At 36.5% G+C, this 17,117-nt stretch overlaps 1 protein-coding gene across 4 annotated transcripts; it reads right to left on the reverse strand.

Annotated features, from left to right (window-relative positions):
• Positions 1 to 7,275: 7,275 nt before the first annotated feature.
• Positions 7,276 to 14,781, reverse strand: LOC127797836 (uncharacterized). Of its 4 annotated transcripts, XR_008022290.1 has the most exons (10): positions 14,473 to 14,778; positions 14,163 to 14,367; positions 13,989 to 14,079; positions 13,636 to 13,781; positions 12,998 to 13,241; positions 12,538 to 12,642; positions 12,263 to 12,445; positions 9,546 to 9,747; positions 8,016 to 8,741; positions 7,276 to 7,567 (listed from the first exon to the last, which is right to left on the reverse strand). XR_008022290.1 is itself a non-coding variant. In XM_052330993.1 (9 exons), exons 1-9 carry the CDS (start codon positions 14,621 to 14,623, stop codon positions 8,254 to 8,256), a joined length of 1,815 nt encoding a protein of 604 aa, XP_052186953.1. In that variant the 5' UTR covers positions 14,624 to 14,778; the 3' UTR covers positions 7,968 to 8,253. The 4 variants fall into 4 exon arrangements, 2 of the variants coding, with proteins under 2 accessions (XP_052186953.1, XP_052186954.1); XM_052330993.1 differs by lacking the exon at positions 7,276 to 7,567 and having other exon boundaries at positions 7,968 to 8,741; XR_008022291.1 differs by lacking the exons at positions 7,276 to 7,567; positions 8,016 to 8,741 and adding an exon at positions 11,520 to 11,672 and having other exon boundaries at positions 9,609 to 9,747; positions 14,473 to 14,781.
• Positions 14,782 to 17,117: the final 2,336 nt, after the last annotated feature.

The raw sequence follows: 17,117 nt of genomic DNA on the forward strand, positions 1-17,117 counted from the left end.
AAGACTCGAGAAGACTTATTTTACTTTGCAAAGAAATTATATTCACAATTTAAATGTATAACTTCTTAATCACAAAGGAATAATCTTACTATTATTATCAAAAATAAAGATAACGCTAGTTTTTGTTTATAATATATAGATATAAATATGCATTTAATATAACTAAAGAAGTAACAAGTAGTTTCATTCTCTCTTTTATGTCGGGTCCCCCTCTGTAACATTTCGCATCGAGCGATAGGAATGATTGGAACAAATTACCCTGATAGACCTACGCGAACTTCTCAGGGGGGTCATCCATCATTGGATTACCCCAAGTCAAGCATATTTAACCCTAGAATTATTTGCCTGTATTTAGCCCAAAAGGTATCCAACTAGTATTATTTCATTCCTTATTTATTCTCGATATATACTACTCTTCTATGAGCTCTCGGGATATTACATTATCCTCTTCTTGAACACATGATATTCTCGTCATGTGACCTTACAACTGATCTCAGATCTTCTCCCATTGGGGGGTGTCATCTTAGAAGTCTGCTAGAAGCCGCTCTTTGTATAGGCCCTCGAGCCCCGACGCCACTCCCTACCCTCATCGGACCGCCTTCACCAAGGGTCGGCTCTAATACCACTTGTAACATCCTGCATCGAGCGATAGGAAGGATCGGAACAACTTACCCTGATGGATCTACATGAACTTCCCAAGGGGGTCACTCGTCCTTGGATTACTCCAAGTCAAGCACGCTTAACCCTGGAGTTCTTTGCCTGCATTCAGCCCAAAAGGTATCCAGCTGGTGTTGTTTCATTCCATACTTATCCTCGATATATACTACCCTTATCTGGGCTCTCGGGGTATTACATTCTATAACACCCCAAATTTCTTGAGTGTGTTATAACTTAGGATTTCGGGAATATAAAAATTTTTCATATCACAATAATTGTCATACATCACACAATATCCCAAAAACCCTAATTTTTACCTTCTCAGCTTAACAAACCCAATAATTGAATAGCTAAGATAGACGTTAAAATTTCAAATGCGAAAACTAGATCGAACCTGATGTGGTTCACAACCATAATACTTTATTTATCATAAAATTGTTCAAGACGTCTACAAAAAGTATTACAAAGACATCATCTCTCGTAAGTGATAATTGAACGTCTTAAACATATCCAAGACATACATAAGTTCACACATAAATAAAGATATTCTAAACATGCTACAGACAGTAAATTAAACTTATTCTTCAACTACCTTCTTTCCCTTAGAGCCGCTTATCGAACCTGGAACGTTTGAATATTCTAGGGACATAGTCCAATTAGAAGATGAATCTTCTAGTGAGAAACTCCAAAGAACAGTTCATATCAATGCATGATCAGGTATAAAATGTATGAGAAGACAACGAGAATTACTCCGAAGTGCCTCGTGAACATGTTACCCTCTTCCAACGAGAACTTTCTCAATGGCGCACGCATAGCGCCTCTCGGGAGGTCCTTAACCATGTCACCTTGGCCCGACCTCATAGAACTCATGCAAGCACCACATCTGTTGTCCCTTAGGCTCACGGTCTTCCCCACGAGAGCTTTTTTGATGGCGCACACATAGCGCCTATCGGGAGATATCTGACTCTTGCCCTCGGTTAACAACAAATAGATACAACAGTATGGCCACACGAATTTTATAAATGCAACAGTTAAAAAGCCAATAGTATATATTTTTCAGAAAAAAATATATTTCATATATGCAACATAATTTCACGTAAGAGAATAACAAGAGTCTAAGTACAAGAATTTCACAAAACACATCTCATGCAATAGAAGTCTCTCATAAGAGAATAAAAATAAGATTTAGAGTATATGAGTCTCACCTTGTTGGTTTATCTCTTAGACAGTATAATTTCATAGCAAACGGCCTAGGTTTCTGCAAAAAACATACGTTTTGGTAAACCCAACCTTAAATATTTTTACATAGGGTTGAGGGGCATTAAAGTAGGGGCATAACTGAAAAATTTTATGAAAAAATGACCTCTCATGCGCCCCAGGAAGGTGGCACACGCGCCTTCACGCGCAACTATTTCCGGCGCGTGTATCTCACGCCCTGCCTACCAGATTCGGACAGCATTGCGCCGTTTTCGTATTTCGACCATATCTCCCTCGTTTTAACTCCGATTCGACCCCCGTTTGAACCTACGCAACCCTCTCTTCCCCCTCTACAGGATTATAAAAAAAAAAAAAAATCAGACTTACTCTGTTTTTTTTGACTAATTTTGGTGAACTCCGACGAAGGCTCGTAACTCTGACGAGGCTCGTTCTCCTCGGCTTCTCCTTTGATTTCTTCCCGCCTTCTTGCTGAACTTCCTTCTCTCTTTCTAGAGCAAGATTCTCCTCTTAGAGTGCCTCAACTCTCAAACTTACTTGGAATGATTTGAGAACAACTCATAGTGTTTATTTATAGATTACTTGAACCAATTATATTATGCCACTTGTCACAATCTTAGCCATGGACTCCAAAGACTCAAACCTATAATTGAATAACTTTTCAAATCCAAAGATAGAATGAATTTAACTTTTGAAATCTAAACTAAAACCCTAAACTTCTTCCAAATAACATTTTAACCCTTATTTCAAGTTCTCAACTTTAATATTTTACCACATGAGCTTATAATTTCATCCTTATTTTATTTGGATAATTCTCTAATTACAATTACACCCTCAAACATCAAATTTATCGAGATACTTAAAATCTTAAAATTAATAACTCAAAATTACTTGATATGTACAATTTTCGGAAAGCCTTTATCATCATTCGGCCTTTTTAGGTTACAACTTAGCTTAACCGAAAAACCGTCTCTTATTTTATTTCTTTCAGCGTCATAAATCTCACCTCGAGACGCTCGTAAAAAAATATACCTTTGACCTTAGGTATCTAAACTCTAGGGCACTCCCTACAACCGATTCGGTCACTTATTGTCATTTCAAGAATATTTTTCGGTATTTTAAACTCACTTAAAATACATGACATTTTCACGAAAATATAGGGTATTATACCCTCAGATCACATCTTTTGATCTCCCACAATGGCTCCCTACTTTTGAGGGTGTTTTTATAGTGCGATTAGTAATGAAAGTTTTATAGCCTCATTGCAGCAAGATTCATTGGTTCTGTTTAGTTCTACCCTTGATAGGATCAACTTATTTTTGTCATTTCCTAATAGGTGTTATTTGTGCAAGCGCGTCTCAGAGTGTCACATCCATTTGTTCTTTGCTTGTCCTTTCTTTTGGCAAGTTGTCTCCTAGCTTCGTCGTCAAGTGAAGTTTATGTGGCCTTAGAGGTGCTGGTCACGTGAGATTTCCTAGGCTGTCCATAGATAGTGTTGTAAATCTCCATGGACCATGGTAGCCCATCTTACCCTTCAAGTAGCTGTTTATTTTTTATGGCATGAGCGCAATAACCGATGCTTTCGAGATTGTGAGCATTCCCCTTCGCAACTTATTCATTAGATCCAAATTTCTATCTAAACTCGCTTCTATCTATGCGTTTCTTTCACTCACTGCAAGGTTTGACCTTTGCCTATTACTAATATCTTCTGCTTTCTTGTGTGCCTTAGTTTTATATGATATTTTTCCTTGTCATGATGTTTTAGACGTTATTAATCATCTTGTTTGTGAGTCTTTTGCTTTGCAAGTTTTTTGGGTAGGCAATCCCTTTTCTTCTTTTCGTCGTTGTGTGATCCCTCTTTGCAATTATAAGCAGTAAGCCTTTTGTATTGTTGGGAGGCTTGATGTCATTCCTCTTTTTTTTTTTTTGTTTCTTTCAATTATTTCTTTCTCTTCTACCTTGCATGTTTGAGGTTATAGTTATGGTTTTTCCTATCCTAGCTTGTGTGTTGTAATGTCTTTGTCTTTTCATGGATTTTTCTCCAGATTGTTTCTTTTAGACTCTTTTGTGTTTTTTCTTGTTTAATGTTAATTTCATTTATATATATATATATAAAACTAGTAATTGCACATTTTCAAGGGATTATGCACCTATTCGATGAAGTCCGAAGGAAGTCCAAAACCAAAACCTCGTTTGTATTGGGTCTCTTGGCATTTTATAATGAGGGTTTTTTGGTCTTTGAATATTTTACAGGGGCATAATGGTATTTTTTTCCTTTCAATCATCCTTTAAGTAACTCAGTTTGTACAAGTAACAAAATTCTAAAGAGTTCTACTATAGGGCTAGAAAGCCTCACCGAGAGGCTTACATAATAGGATCGAAACATTGTTGTTAAAATCCCGATTTTACGCGTACGATTTTACGATTTGAAGACCCCTAAACGATTCAAATTCCATGTAAAATCCAATTTGTAATAAAATCTTATAAAATCTCGATTTTACATATACGATTTTACAATTTTACGCTTCAGAGATCCCCAAACGATTTTACGATTCAAAGACCTTCATTGATTTAAGTTACAATTTAGAGGATGTTTTCCAACGTCTCAATGTCACATAGCATCTGATATTGGAACTTATGCAATGAATTGTTATATTTTGCCTCTAAATTGAAACTTGATTTAACATTGATTGTATAAGTTCCAATGTTACATAGCATTTAACATTAATTGCATAAGTTCCAATTTACTTGATTTAAATTATAATTTTTACTTGATTTAACATTGATTGCATAAATAAATCAAGACAAACAAGTAATTAATTAATGGACCACCAAACCCCAAATCGGGATTTTACTTGATTTAATCAATGTTAAATTAAGAAAAAAATACAACATAAATCTAATGGAAGACGTTGAAAGAATCCTCTAAAGAATTTTAAACTATATTTTACCTCTAAATTACCTATATTTTGCCTCTAAATTGTCTATACCAACCTGCTAGTTTTTGAACTATATTTTAGAAGTATCATCTTTTGAACTATAATAAGGAATAATCAGGTTATTAAAAGATATTAACTTATTTTCTGCAAAATTATGTTATTATAAACATATATTTACAAAAATTGAAGGGTATTTTTAATTATCTCTAAAATCTTACGATTTTACGATTCGATTTTACGATATGATTTTATGGACACTTTTTCGATCCCACTTAAAATCCCGATTTTAATAACCTTGGATTGAAAAGACCAAAATACTCCCGTCTAGAATACAAATTTGCAAGGGATGCCACTGCCCATTACGCAGCCTTCGCCTTTCTCCATTCTCCCATGGCCGCACGCCAACCGCCGACGCTGTTGCACGCCTTGCCGCCATCGCTACTACGCCTTGTCTCGTTGTTATCGCCTCACCGACCGTCGGAGGATGCAGCAACGGTCGACAAAGCGACGAAGCGATGGCAGCGAGGCGAGGCGCAATAGCGTTAGTGGTCGTGCGACCATGGGAGAAGGGAGAGAGGCAAAGGTTGGGTGAGGGCATTTGGGTCTTTTCGACCCCATTCGGTAAGCTTGTCGGTAACCCCCTCGGGCAAAGTAGTGTTTTTCAATTCTAAAAACAATGCACACGTAGTACCAACTGAACAGTGAAAATACCAAACTTTATTCTTTCTTGATAAAAAAGGACAAAAAATAGTCAAACTTAATCAAACAATAAAATGACAAAAATGCCAATCACGAGTTCATAATAATAAGAGTCGTTCTACAGGGCTTGACAGGCCTACCAAACGGCTCACAAAAATAGGGCAAAAAGATGATTTTACCCCCGCCCACTTTGTAAATTTGCAAAGCGAGCCATTCCCCCCATCGCTCTGTGCGTCTCCCTTGCTATGACCGCTACCTCACCTCGTCGTCGCGCCTCACTGTCGTCGCCTCTCTACCATCGCTGCCTCGCCTCACTTTGCCTCCGTCGCCTCTCTGCCATCACTGCCTCGCCTCGTCTCATCGACAATCGATGCAGCGATTGTCGGTGAAGCGAGGCGAGACGGCAATGGCAGGGGAGACGCACAGAGCAGGGGGGAATCCATGGGAGGGTGGCTGCACTCTCACCTTGCAATTAAAACACAAAACAAAACACGATAAGAATTTTATATTTTTCTTTTCTTTATTTTGGTGAGAGGTTTATACTCATTAGTGTACGAGTGCAGTTGTAGTCCAAATTTAAATTTATATTTTCTGGATAAGTCCAACTCGTCCATTGAGAAATTTATTTATGGTAAAAAAAAAAGAATGTCACACACGCACTTGGATGAGTTGGTAACAAGATTTCTTTTATGATTTTTTTAGATAACAGATACTAAGAAATAAAACAAGGCAGAAGTTGAAATATATGCTGAACGTGAGAATATGAAATTAGATAGTACTTGGGTTAAAAAAATTTCAGCGCTAATCCGTTGATTCCCAAATTTTAGCAGACAATGTTAGTAACATTAATTTAATTTCAGATATGGGGGTTTGTTATTAAATGCAGTTAGAGATAATGATAGTTCTAGTTTAAGCAATCTCCATACATGATATGCAGGATTCTAATTTAAACAACTACTATAAATTCAATTACAATTAATACACAAAACAACTGAATCAATCATCTAGATTTGGGTATGATAACATTTCCAGTTCTGGTAACTTTCATACATGGCATTAAAGCTCTAAGTTAAGCTTACGTTCTAATCCAAACTAGTGATTTCTCAATAATTACTACACACCCATACTGAAATTTAAATTAATGTCACTCATTTTAAGCGCAGCTTTATTTGGAAATCATTGGCGTTGGACACTATCCTTCTCTTAACCCAAGATTAGATTTAGCTACTCATTTCCATTTGAAAGTTAATTGACAGAAATTTAAATGACGTAATTTAAATAACAGAATTAAAATGACATGAATTAAAATAGCAGAAACTAACCAGCCATTTAGGAGGTGGAAAATTAAAAGACAAAAATTAAAATTATAGAAATTTAAAGGCATAAACTAACCGGCCATTTAAGCGATGAATAATAAAGTAACAATAAATAACATAAGAATTTAAAAGAAGAAATAAATGAAGTAAGATTACAAGAGAAAACAATAGAGAAAATAAGAGAAAATAAAAGCAATTCTCAAAAAGAGAATTCTAAGGAAACAACTAAATTTTGATTCAAGAATAATAATCACCCTTACAAATGCAACCAAGTGAGCTATTTATAGCCTACAAGATGCAATACAAGCCACTCTATTTCAATTATTTAATTAGACATAATTATATTTAATGGACACTTACACACTTAAAGTTAAATGAATTTTAGTTATAATACACTCCTAATATTAAATAAATTTTAGCTAAAATACACACCTAATAAAGCACTCATAAAGTTAAATAAATTTTAGCTATAATACACACCTAATAGTTAAATAAATTTTAGCTAAAAAACACACCTAATAAAGCACTCACAAAACAAATATTTAAAAAAAAAAATAAATTTCTACAATTGAATTTTTGATTTTCATTAGGATTAAAAATAATGTTTGTGCCTTCTCCAAATGATATCTTCTATGGGTTGCTCAAGTTGGGCTTTAATTCTTCATGAACTTTAATTCTTTATTGACTTTAATTCTTCATTCTTCAATCTAATTTGAGTCTCCAATCCCACATTCTTCATGCCTACAAACAAACAATTGAGTGTTATTAAATTATATATTATGTATATAATTATATGATATATTATATACTATATTATATACTTATATATTATATAGATGCTCCATGCATGCACTTCATGTATTATGTTATAATATATATTATATTTACATGTTTATTATAATATATTATATTATATATATATATATTACACATAATTATTCAAATAAACTAATTTAAAATCAAAACGGGAGTTATAATTATAACAAAATTTTATAAAATTAACCACTAATCAGAGGGGAAGGGAGAGAGCAGGCTTTCGGTAATCTTGTCGATAAGCTCGTCGGGCTTTCTAGCATTTTCCTAATAATAATCCAGCAGAGGGTACAGCTTGAGCTTGGTCAAAAGATGAAGAAGTAAACGATAATCATGCTGCCAGCACAAATAAATAAAAGGAGGCAGCAAGTCATACCTTAATGCAATGCTTAAAGGTTCATTTGTATCAACAACCAGTACCAACCTAAGAGGCTCCAAGATTTTGCAGACTCAACATACAACATAATCTTGAAGTCCCAAAAGTAGTTGTGAATTTCAAATGCAATGCTGCCTGATTCCTCCTCTATATTACAACTCTGACAAATAACCCCTGATTTATACTGGTAACATGGAAGGCTTGTGTGCATTTAGTTTTAATAAACTAATTAGTTGAGTCAGAAGCCCTCCTCCTTGCTTGTCAAGCCGAAGCCCAACGGAAATAGAGTGTCAGAAGAATTCGCACCGGCATGCACTGGCAGTTGTTCAACCCTTCTAAACCATGTCACAGGAAGCTTTCCTTGGAATTCGTAATCGCCAAAGATTACATCTGCTATTCCTCCTCCTTCACTGCCAGGCAGCCAAGCTGCCACCAGAGCATCCATCTTTTCCAACAGCCAGGGTTCTATAACCAGGGGCCTACCGGAAATCAAAATCACCAATGTGGGTATTTTGTCAGCAACTGAGCTAATCAATTCTGTTCCACCAAAAGGGATAATGAGCCCTGGGTTATCACCAATAGATTCAGCATATGGACCCTCGCCCACAGCTACAATGGCAAAAGAGAAATCTTGACTTGCAAATGTGTCTGCTGATGGTCTTAGCTCATGTACCACTTCTGTTTTCTCACCAACTGCTTCTCTGATGGCATCCAAAATTGTTGTACCTAAAAATGTAAATTATCAGACAAGTCAAATCTTAATATGCATTTTTTTTTTGGGTGCACAATTGACTAATATTTGTATATGCCAAATAACGTTCAGACTCAAAGGGATTTCAAGTTTAAACTATTCTGTCAAAACACAAAGACAGAGGACCTAAGTTAGTCAAAGGAACAGATTTTGTGTCCCAGCCCTTTTTTCACAAGCAGGGAGCAAACTTAGAGCAACTTAACGGATCATGAAGCAAGATATCTGGCTCTGCAGATATTAAAGGGTATATAATATAAGACAAAGGACTGTCTGGTCGTTCAAAAAATCAAACATGAGCCCCTGCTCCCAGGACTGCCAACTAAAAATTAGAGAATTAGATAGGCTAGGGGCAAACATGACACTCAAAATTTTACACTTTATGTTCATCATAAAGAATCAGAGCTGGTCACACTTTAGACAGAATTACACCAAGAGTAATTTTTATATTCCTCAGAAGTTAGAGAAGCCTTGTCAAACTAGCTGTAAACAGAAAATAACAGTCAAATGTTTGTTAACTAGAATATGAAAGTGGAGATAATATGGATTCATAATTCTATACTCTGCTTTCATATGGTATTTTCATATGCGTTACAAAAATGGGTTTGCCTTTTTATATTATCACCATCATTTGCTAAAACTGTGCATTAGTTGCTCTGTATTTGAGAATCAGGAACTGCTGTTAGTGATGCTGTTTAGAGTATTAAGCAACAATAACAATATATCAAACCTTAATTCCACTACCATGATTGTTTAGAGTACATTGCTAAATAACTACATACCAATCGTAATTCTGCCACTGTCTCCCATCCAAGTAGCTGTCCACCCTCCACACTGATATCCAAGATTATCAGCATGTGTTCCAGTAACAAGAATTTTTTCAGCATTCCTGTTTAAAGGAAGAAATGGTTTCCTTGGATCCTTTCCATTCTTCAACAAAACTAAGGATTTGCGAACTGCTTCACGTGCTAGTTCTCTATGCAGCTGAAGCAATTATCATAAAGAGGAAACTGTCTTAGGTCTTTGACTCCACTTGGCTGTAAGCCCATAACTAATAGCAGTACACGAGTACAAAAGGCAACTTAATTTTCCATAGAAAAGCAGAGTTGAACCAGGATTAAGAGTAGCTATTGAAAATGTAGAAGCCTGAGAACAAGCTCTAATACCAGCAAATGAGTTTCATCTCAGATAGTGCTTTCATAAAGTCATTATTAGAATTCATCATTCCAAATTTGGAATGAACCTGGACCAGATCAATGGGGTTATATCCTGATTGTTGTTGTCACTAGAGCAACAATTCAACAAGCAAAACCCTACCATTGAATTAGCCTCTAGCAGTGGTTACCAAGAATAGAAATGACAGGTGTAACAACACATTTTATAATCATCTGCACTTTTACACAGTTTGACTTTTCTGGACATGATTGCAATAAACCAAGAAGCACAGGCACTCGTATGCAGGTGCTATGTTATGTCAGTCAATGGTATCAGACGTCAATACTAGTTAAACATGTACAAATGCATCTCAAACACTCAAGAAAAGTGCACTATTGTATTCTAATATTTCTATTATAGAAATCTTTACAAACGCTAGGGAGACACATGTTTTCATGCAGCATTTTTTGCATATCCATGGATTAAATGAATTAGAAACTATATTAAAAGTTTGAAATATGTTGAAAATCAAGTTGAAAATAAGAAAAAGACATAAGTTCATATTTATTGATCCACCATCAAACTTTTTAATTCCAAGAATCTTAAATTACAGAACTTTTTACAGTGTATATGTTTATATATATATGAAGGCTTTTTAATCACACTTATTTCTTATGTATTCTATATATATATATATATATATTGTACCAAACAAAAAAAAAGAATGTTAGTTAGCTAAAAAATGAAAAAGAAAAGGAAACCGAGTTATTTATATATAAAAATAAATATAACTTACAACTTGAAGTGTCCTTGGTTTGTCAGGTCATAGTTTTTTAAGAGTAAATTACACTAACCACCATTGAGATGAGGCATTAAAAAAAAATATCCCCCATGTTCTTTTTTTTAAATTTCACTGTACCTGTTAAGAATTTGTTTATTAATGGAGCTAAAGGTGTATGACATCTTACTATTTTACCCTTCTGCGATAAAGTTCATATTTTTTGCTTACAGAAAAATACCAAAATGCCCCAACCTTTTCACTAGCTGGCAAAGCACCCCCTCCTCGTTACCAAATCCAAATCCAGGTTAGTTTGCAAGCCATATCTAAGTTTGGCCCCAAGATCTAAATCTAAGTTCACAGTTTTAATTGAAACTGTGATCTTTTGTGTTTTGACTTTCTTGTGATTACTAATTGCAACATAAATATGAGGCGGAATGGACAAATCAATGCATATAAGGATAAAATTGGTATTCCAACTTCAAGCATGCTAATGTAGAGTGTTTCTGTTAACTTCCTAGTCCTAGATGATGGCCAAACAGGAGGGAGAATCCAATACAACTTTTCAAAAAGTTGGGGCAGTCGATGCAATATTCACAAACATGGAAGATATTTCCATTTTAAGGCTTTATCTTAGAAATGGTTAGTGTAATTCTCCTTTTTTAAATTAACATGTCACTGTGTCCATATTCCAGGTCTATAACAATGCTTCAGCAAAAGAACCCCCATGCTAAAGATTTATTTTTCTATAGATTTAGGAGACTACTAGCGGCATGTGAACTTAGCTTATACAAAAAGCATGCACACAAGCATATATTCATACCTATGCTACATGTATCTTCTAAATGAGCGAATTACCCCATGTTGAACATGGTACAGGGGTTTAATGCTAATAATAGAGGCAGACAGATATGCCCACAGGTTTTCGGCATGACCTTTCCCATGCTTGCTCCAGAACAACTAAAGCGTCTGCGAACTTCATGTTACAAGAAATAACAATTTCATCCAACAAATAAACGAGTAAGAAGATAAAATGAATATTTAGCAAAGCTCCATTTTCTTGGATAAGGGAAATAATAATACGACAGTTGTCAACAACAGTGGAACATGACATGGAAAAATGAAATGTCCCTTTCATTTCAGAAAACTTGTATGACACATACAAGGATACCAAAAGAGTTCTTAAAATCTTATCATTATCTTCAATTATTGACCAGTGAGAAGGGCATTCTGATTAGTAACACTATTGTTTATCACAGAGATATGAAAATGGTGGTTCTGCCATGTAAAAAAGTACGCATTACAATTGACTTGTTTAAAAGCATCAAAATACATAAAATCCCAAATCTTTAGAAAAAATGACAATGATGGTACAACAGAACAATATTACTTACTATCTCAATATTCAGTCAAAAGATAAACAGAAATACTAAAATAACTAGCTCTCAAAACCCTACAAAATGGGTAATATACACATTAGAGTCTCCTTTTCTTCCTATCAAGATGTATACTGGATAGTGGAGCAAATTAGCAATTTATCTGATTTCAAAAAGAGCAAAAGTGTACCTTGCAACCAACTGTATCTAGCAATGATCTATCAGTCAAGGGATGCTCAAAAAGTCCAGCAATAAATTTAACTCGCAGGATCCTTTCAACAGCATCATCAATTCTAGAAATAGAAATCTTGCCTGATTCTACTAAACATGTCAAGTCCTCCAGAAATAATTTATACCGAAACGGCACCATCACCTGTAAATATTACTTGTGAGAAACATAGAGATGAACAATGTGAAAAAACCTTCTAGCTTGGGTTCCTTTTTAAACTAAATTTCAATGTCTACCATGTCAATTCCAGCATTGATGGCTGACAGGACACAGTTTCGATAGTTAGAACCATAAGGATGGGAAAGCCGGTCAAGTGCTTCAGAATCAGAAATGACAAAACCCTGTGGCAAAAATGTCACCTTAAGATTTATGAGTAAATAATGCACTTCAGGTTAACAAAAATATATATCCATAAACCAACAAGATACATTACAAGCTATAAATAGCATCATGCTTTGATGTATTTAAGAAGGTAAACAAAGATGATGGAAAACAAAAACTCAACAATATGATTCCAAATTTTGAGGAACATTTAAGATCCACTTGTTATAAAAAAAAAGACGAAAATTAGAAAATATGGAATAGAATTAAATATCTAAAATTTACACCAAATCCAAAAGGGTGCAAATTTTCTTTTATATGGATGCAAACAATGACATTTCTTGATTCTCAAACCATACAGTTGAATTCAGCTACCTTAAATCCCAGCTTTTCTTTCAAAACTTGTGTAAGGAGAAAATAGTCAGAATGTAGTTTCCTTCCGTTCCAGCTAGAGTAGGATACCATGACAGTGCAAACTCCTTGAGAAAAACAATCCAGATAAGGTGCCATATGGATTCTCTCTAACTCGTCATATGATGTTGCTGTGTTCCCCTCATTAATCCCCTTGTCAGTGCCCCCATCTCCAACAAAATGCTTGGCACATGCAACAACATTCTTTCTGGCATTCAACAGTGCATCAAATGAGTTTTTCATAAGCAAGGAATCATATCTCTGCCGATATAAAAATTATGAAGAAAACATAATATGATCTTGAAAAACAAAATAGAAGATGGTATGATTAACATGCAGAATCATGAAATGGGATACCACCTAATTAACTTTCACACACACACTCAGACATGGTAAACCAGACTCCAAAAAGGATAATCTAATCCCCCATGCAATAGAACTTAAAAAATTGAAAAATTGCGGTTCTCCTTGCTCTCTAATAAATGTGAATTGCATCATAATTAATGTTCATCTTTCAAGTCCCAGTATGCAGCAGTATTTCCATCATTTTACTTGTGAAAAAAGCAAAATTACATAGGTACTCATTGACGACTACTCTTTACCTTCCAGCAACAAAAGGATAGCCCTTTGGGTGTCCTTGGGGTGGCTCTCCCTGCAAACCTGTAACAATAGAAGTCATCCTTCGGACAACCTCAGTATCTTCGCTGAAACTCTCATAGCATCTTCCCCATCTGGGATCTCTGCATACCTGTTAAGAGTCCATTCAAATCAAATTATCTAGAATAATTCATATGTTGAGTAGTGAAAGTAAAACAACTAAAAAACTTCAAAATCATTTATACTTGTAAGAATTTAATTCTTTTTAAGTCCACATATTTTTTTTTTTGATACTTGTGACCTAGTCAATATTTCCGCGATATCATCAAGCAATTTTTTTAGCACCTTGACTACTTACAGCCACACAGGGGGCGAAAGTGTAATTGGCACCAGAAGCCCTAACTTCAAGAGCAGTAACGACCCCAATCCTCCGAGCCAATTCCGCATCCCTATAATAGCAAAGTTTCAAACATTAGAACTCCCAATCCCGTCCACTGATTCAGAAACACAGGAAACAACATAGTTCACTAACCCGGTGGCTCCGAGGCCAACGTTGTGAGGAAAGACGGTGGCGCCATAGACGTTGTTGTTGCCATGGACGGCGTCGGTCCCGTAGAGCAGCGGAATACTGAGGCGAGACTCGAGCGCGGCCCTCTGGAAAGCATCGATCATGTCGGCCCAATCAGACGACGTCGCTTTCTCGAATGGCCCGCCGCCGCCGGCACTGAGAATACTGCCTGCGACACGAATTGGCAGTCAAAACGCACATTGTCGAACACAAAGAAATTTCCATGGATGAGAACTTGTCGAGAAAGAGAGAGAGAGGGAGGGAGGGAGAGGACCGATGGAGAGGTTGCGGAGGACGAAAGGGGTGGTGACGCGGCGGTCGATTTGGGTCATCTGGCCGATCTTCTCCTGGAGAGTCATGCGGGAGAGTAGGTCTTTGATTCTGGCCTCAACGGGGGCGTTAGAGTTCTTGTATATGCAATCCATTTCGTCGATTGTCTTCTTCTTCTTCTTCTTCTTCTTCTCCTCCTCCTTCAGCTTGCTGGAGCACGAAACAGGAGTGAGGAGAGGGCTTTACTGGCCCGTCTTCTCTCTCTCCAAATTGCGGGAAGATCGAAGGGCGTGGGGCCCAGTGACGACTCTCCAAAAACAAACGAACGGCAGTAAGACAAACCAATATATTTTAGGCACCGACATCAGCCACGTACGATCAGTTAAAATAATGGGATTCTCTTGTCTGAGTTTTCTATTATTTTGACCCACAAAAAGCATCCACAACCCTTTAATCGGTCAAAACTATAAACAAATGAACAAAAACAAAGAAAGCAACTTCCTTCTTGCAATCACAGGAACTTGCTGATTCCACTCCAGTAGTGATCATCAAGAATCAAGCAAAACTTTCTGTCATGTATCACACTGCTATTACAAATACAAAATGTTCACAGGGCATCAAACAACACTGCAGTTGTTCCTGACTCTGATAAATAAATCATGGAGTAGTATTCTGCATTATAGAAAAAGGGGGGAGGGGGTTCATGAATGATTGGCAAAGACTTGCTTCTCAGTCCATTGAGCTACGATACTAGAAGGAAGGGAAACTAAAGGAAGGCACTTGCAAATGCTTAGTAATTTATACATCTTCTGAAGCTTGTCGAGCATTTCTCAGAGGCAAGAAAAGAAACTAATCGATCAGATGCTCGACAACAGACTTTCGATGATGAGTAATTTGTCCCGAAATACTGTCCATCAACATGGCATGTTTAACCACTCGAGTTAGCTAGCAGCCTGTGTTGACACCATTAGGCTTTCTACTGAAAAGAGCGGCATCATATGAACTTGCTTAAATGTGCAGAGCAAACTTCATATCGACAACGTTCATCTTGATTCTTGATCATTCCACGATGATATTGTTGTTGACTGAGATATATATGCCGCTAAATAGCATCCTTACTCAAATCTTTGCTATTTCCTACATGATCGGAGCCATCACTGACCTGACAGATGTTGGAGGGTCTAGACCTGTCTCAGGATTAATTAATGTTGTTATAGTTTCTTCCATATCTTCCTTCTCGACTAAGTTGTCATTCTTCTCTGCTGGTTGTATTGAGCCTACCATGGCTTCAGTAGAACTTGGATCAGGTTTTTCAGTACCTCCTGATTGTTCAGCAACAGCGACCGTTCTCATTGATCTGTGAGTCTCACCTTCAGCAGCATCGGCATCAGCTCTTAATTCTTCCTTGCCATCTGTCACATCAACTACAGACACATTCTCACTGGACTTTCCTTGATCAGCCTTTAAGGGTTCCTGTTCAGTGCCATGAATTACGTAGTGGTAGAGAGTTTCAGAGGACTTAAAAGATGACAAGAACATGAAGTTGAATGTAAATTTTTTTGGTGCAAGGTAGTTTTGAGATCTCAAATTATAATTTTTTCACGCTAAACACTCATCCCCGATCCCTTGAACTTATTGCAGCAAACCAAACAGAGTGAGGGGAAGATACTATTTAATCTCCTTGATAGAAAAAAAAAAAAAAAAAAAAACAGCTTAAGATCATACTACCTCTCTTTCTTTGGATGTTACAGGAATGTCTGAAATAACATTTTGCTGTCCTGGCTGCAGTGGCCCAACATCATTAGCTTCATGCTCAACCGAAGTTTTGGATTTTCCTTCCTCAACTGCATTGGCTTCTGCAGTGTCTTTGGAGTTAGTTGGCACTGATAGATCTCCCACATCCGTAGATTTCATTGATTCTCTAAGCTCTGAATTTTCATTATCTTCAACTGGTTTTGACATGCCAGCGACGACTTGACTGCCAGTCAATTGTTCAAGTTCACCTCCAGGACCTGCAATGCTGCTTACATCAGAGTGTTCTACTGGATCAGCATCAGTCTCGTGCTTGATTTTTACTTTGGGCTCACCTTCACCATTTTCCCTAGATATGGAGTTCAGTTTTTCTTCCTTCTCATCATTGGCCGAACTATTTGCGTGACAGTTGACGTTATCTTCTTTAATGGACTTCTCCAGAGAATTGGATGGTTCCTGGAGAATATAATATTGTTATTACTTAGACACAAATCTCATAAACGCAACAAGAAGTAAGAAATACTAATAATAAAGGGTGTAAAAAGTTGAGATGGTACAACCTTTTTGGAGTAGGTTACATGAAACATGCAATCATTAAGTCATTTTAGAACTAGCAGCCACTCATACGGTCTCAATGGCTTTACTATTGATATTGTATATATGGTCTTTAGGTATGGAGACACTAGAATAATTAGCTTTCTTTGCTTATCTCAATAAGGCAGTGAAGCACCATGTGTCAGTCAGGCTCCTGAACAAGGCTTCGGTACCTTGAAAATATTTGGAACTTGTTTCTGTTAGTTTACTTTTGGGTGTTGTAAGTGATATAACAGGCAACCTAGGACCACTACTAAGTGGGGGTGGAGCAGGAGAGTGTTCTGAGATTGACTTGAGTTAGAT

Source organism: Diospyros lotus, chromosome 3, assembly GCF_014633365.1.
Source record: "Diospyros lotus cultivar Yz01 chromosome 3, ASM1463336v1, whole genome shotgun sequence".
Lineage (NCBI taxonomy): Eukaryota > Viridiplantae > Streptophyta > Magnoliopsida > Ericales > Ebenaceae > Diospyros > Diospyros lotus.

Bases quoted from the DNA above. Each gene is read 5' to 3' on its own strand.
- LOC127797836 (XM_052330993.1), bottom strand. From the start codon at position 14,623: ATGGATTGCATATACAAGAACTCTAACGCCCCCGTTGAGGCCAGAATC. The intron at 13,782-13,988 runs GTAAGTAGTCAA...GACTCTTAACAG, and splicing joins CTTTCGCCCCCTGTGTGGCT to GTATGCAGAGATCCCAGATG. The intron at 12,446-12,537 runs GTAGACATTGAA...TAATATTTACAG, and splicing joins TCAATGCTGGAATTGACATG to GTGATGGTGCCGTTTCGGTA.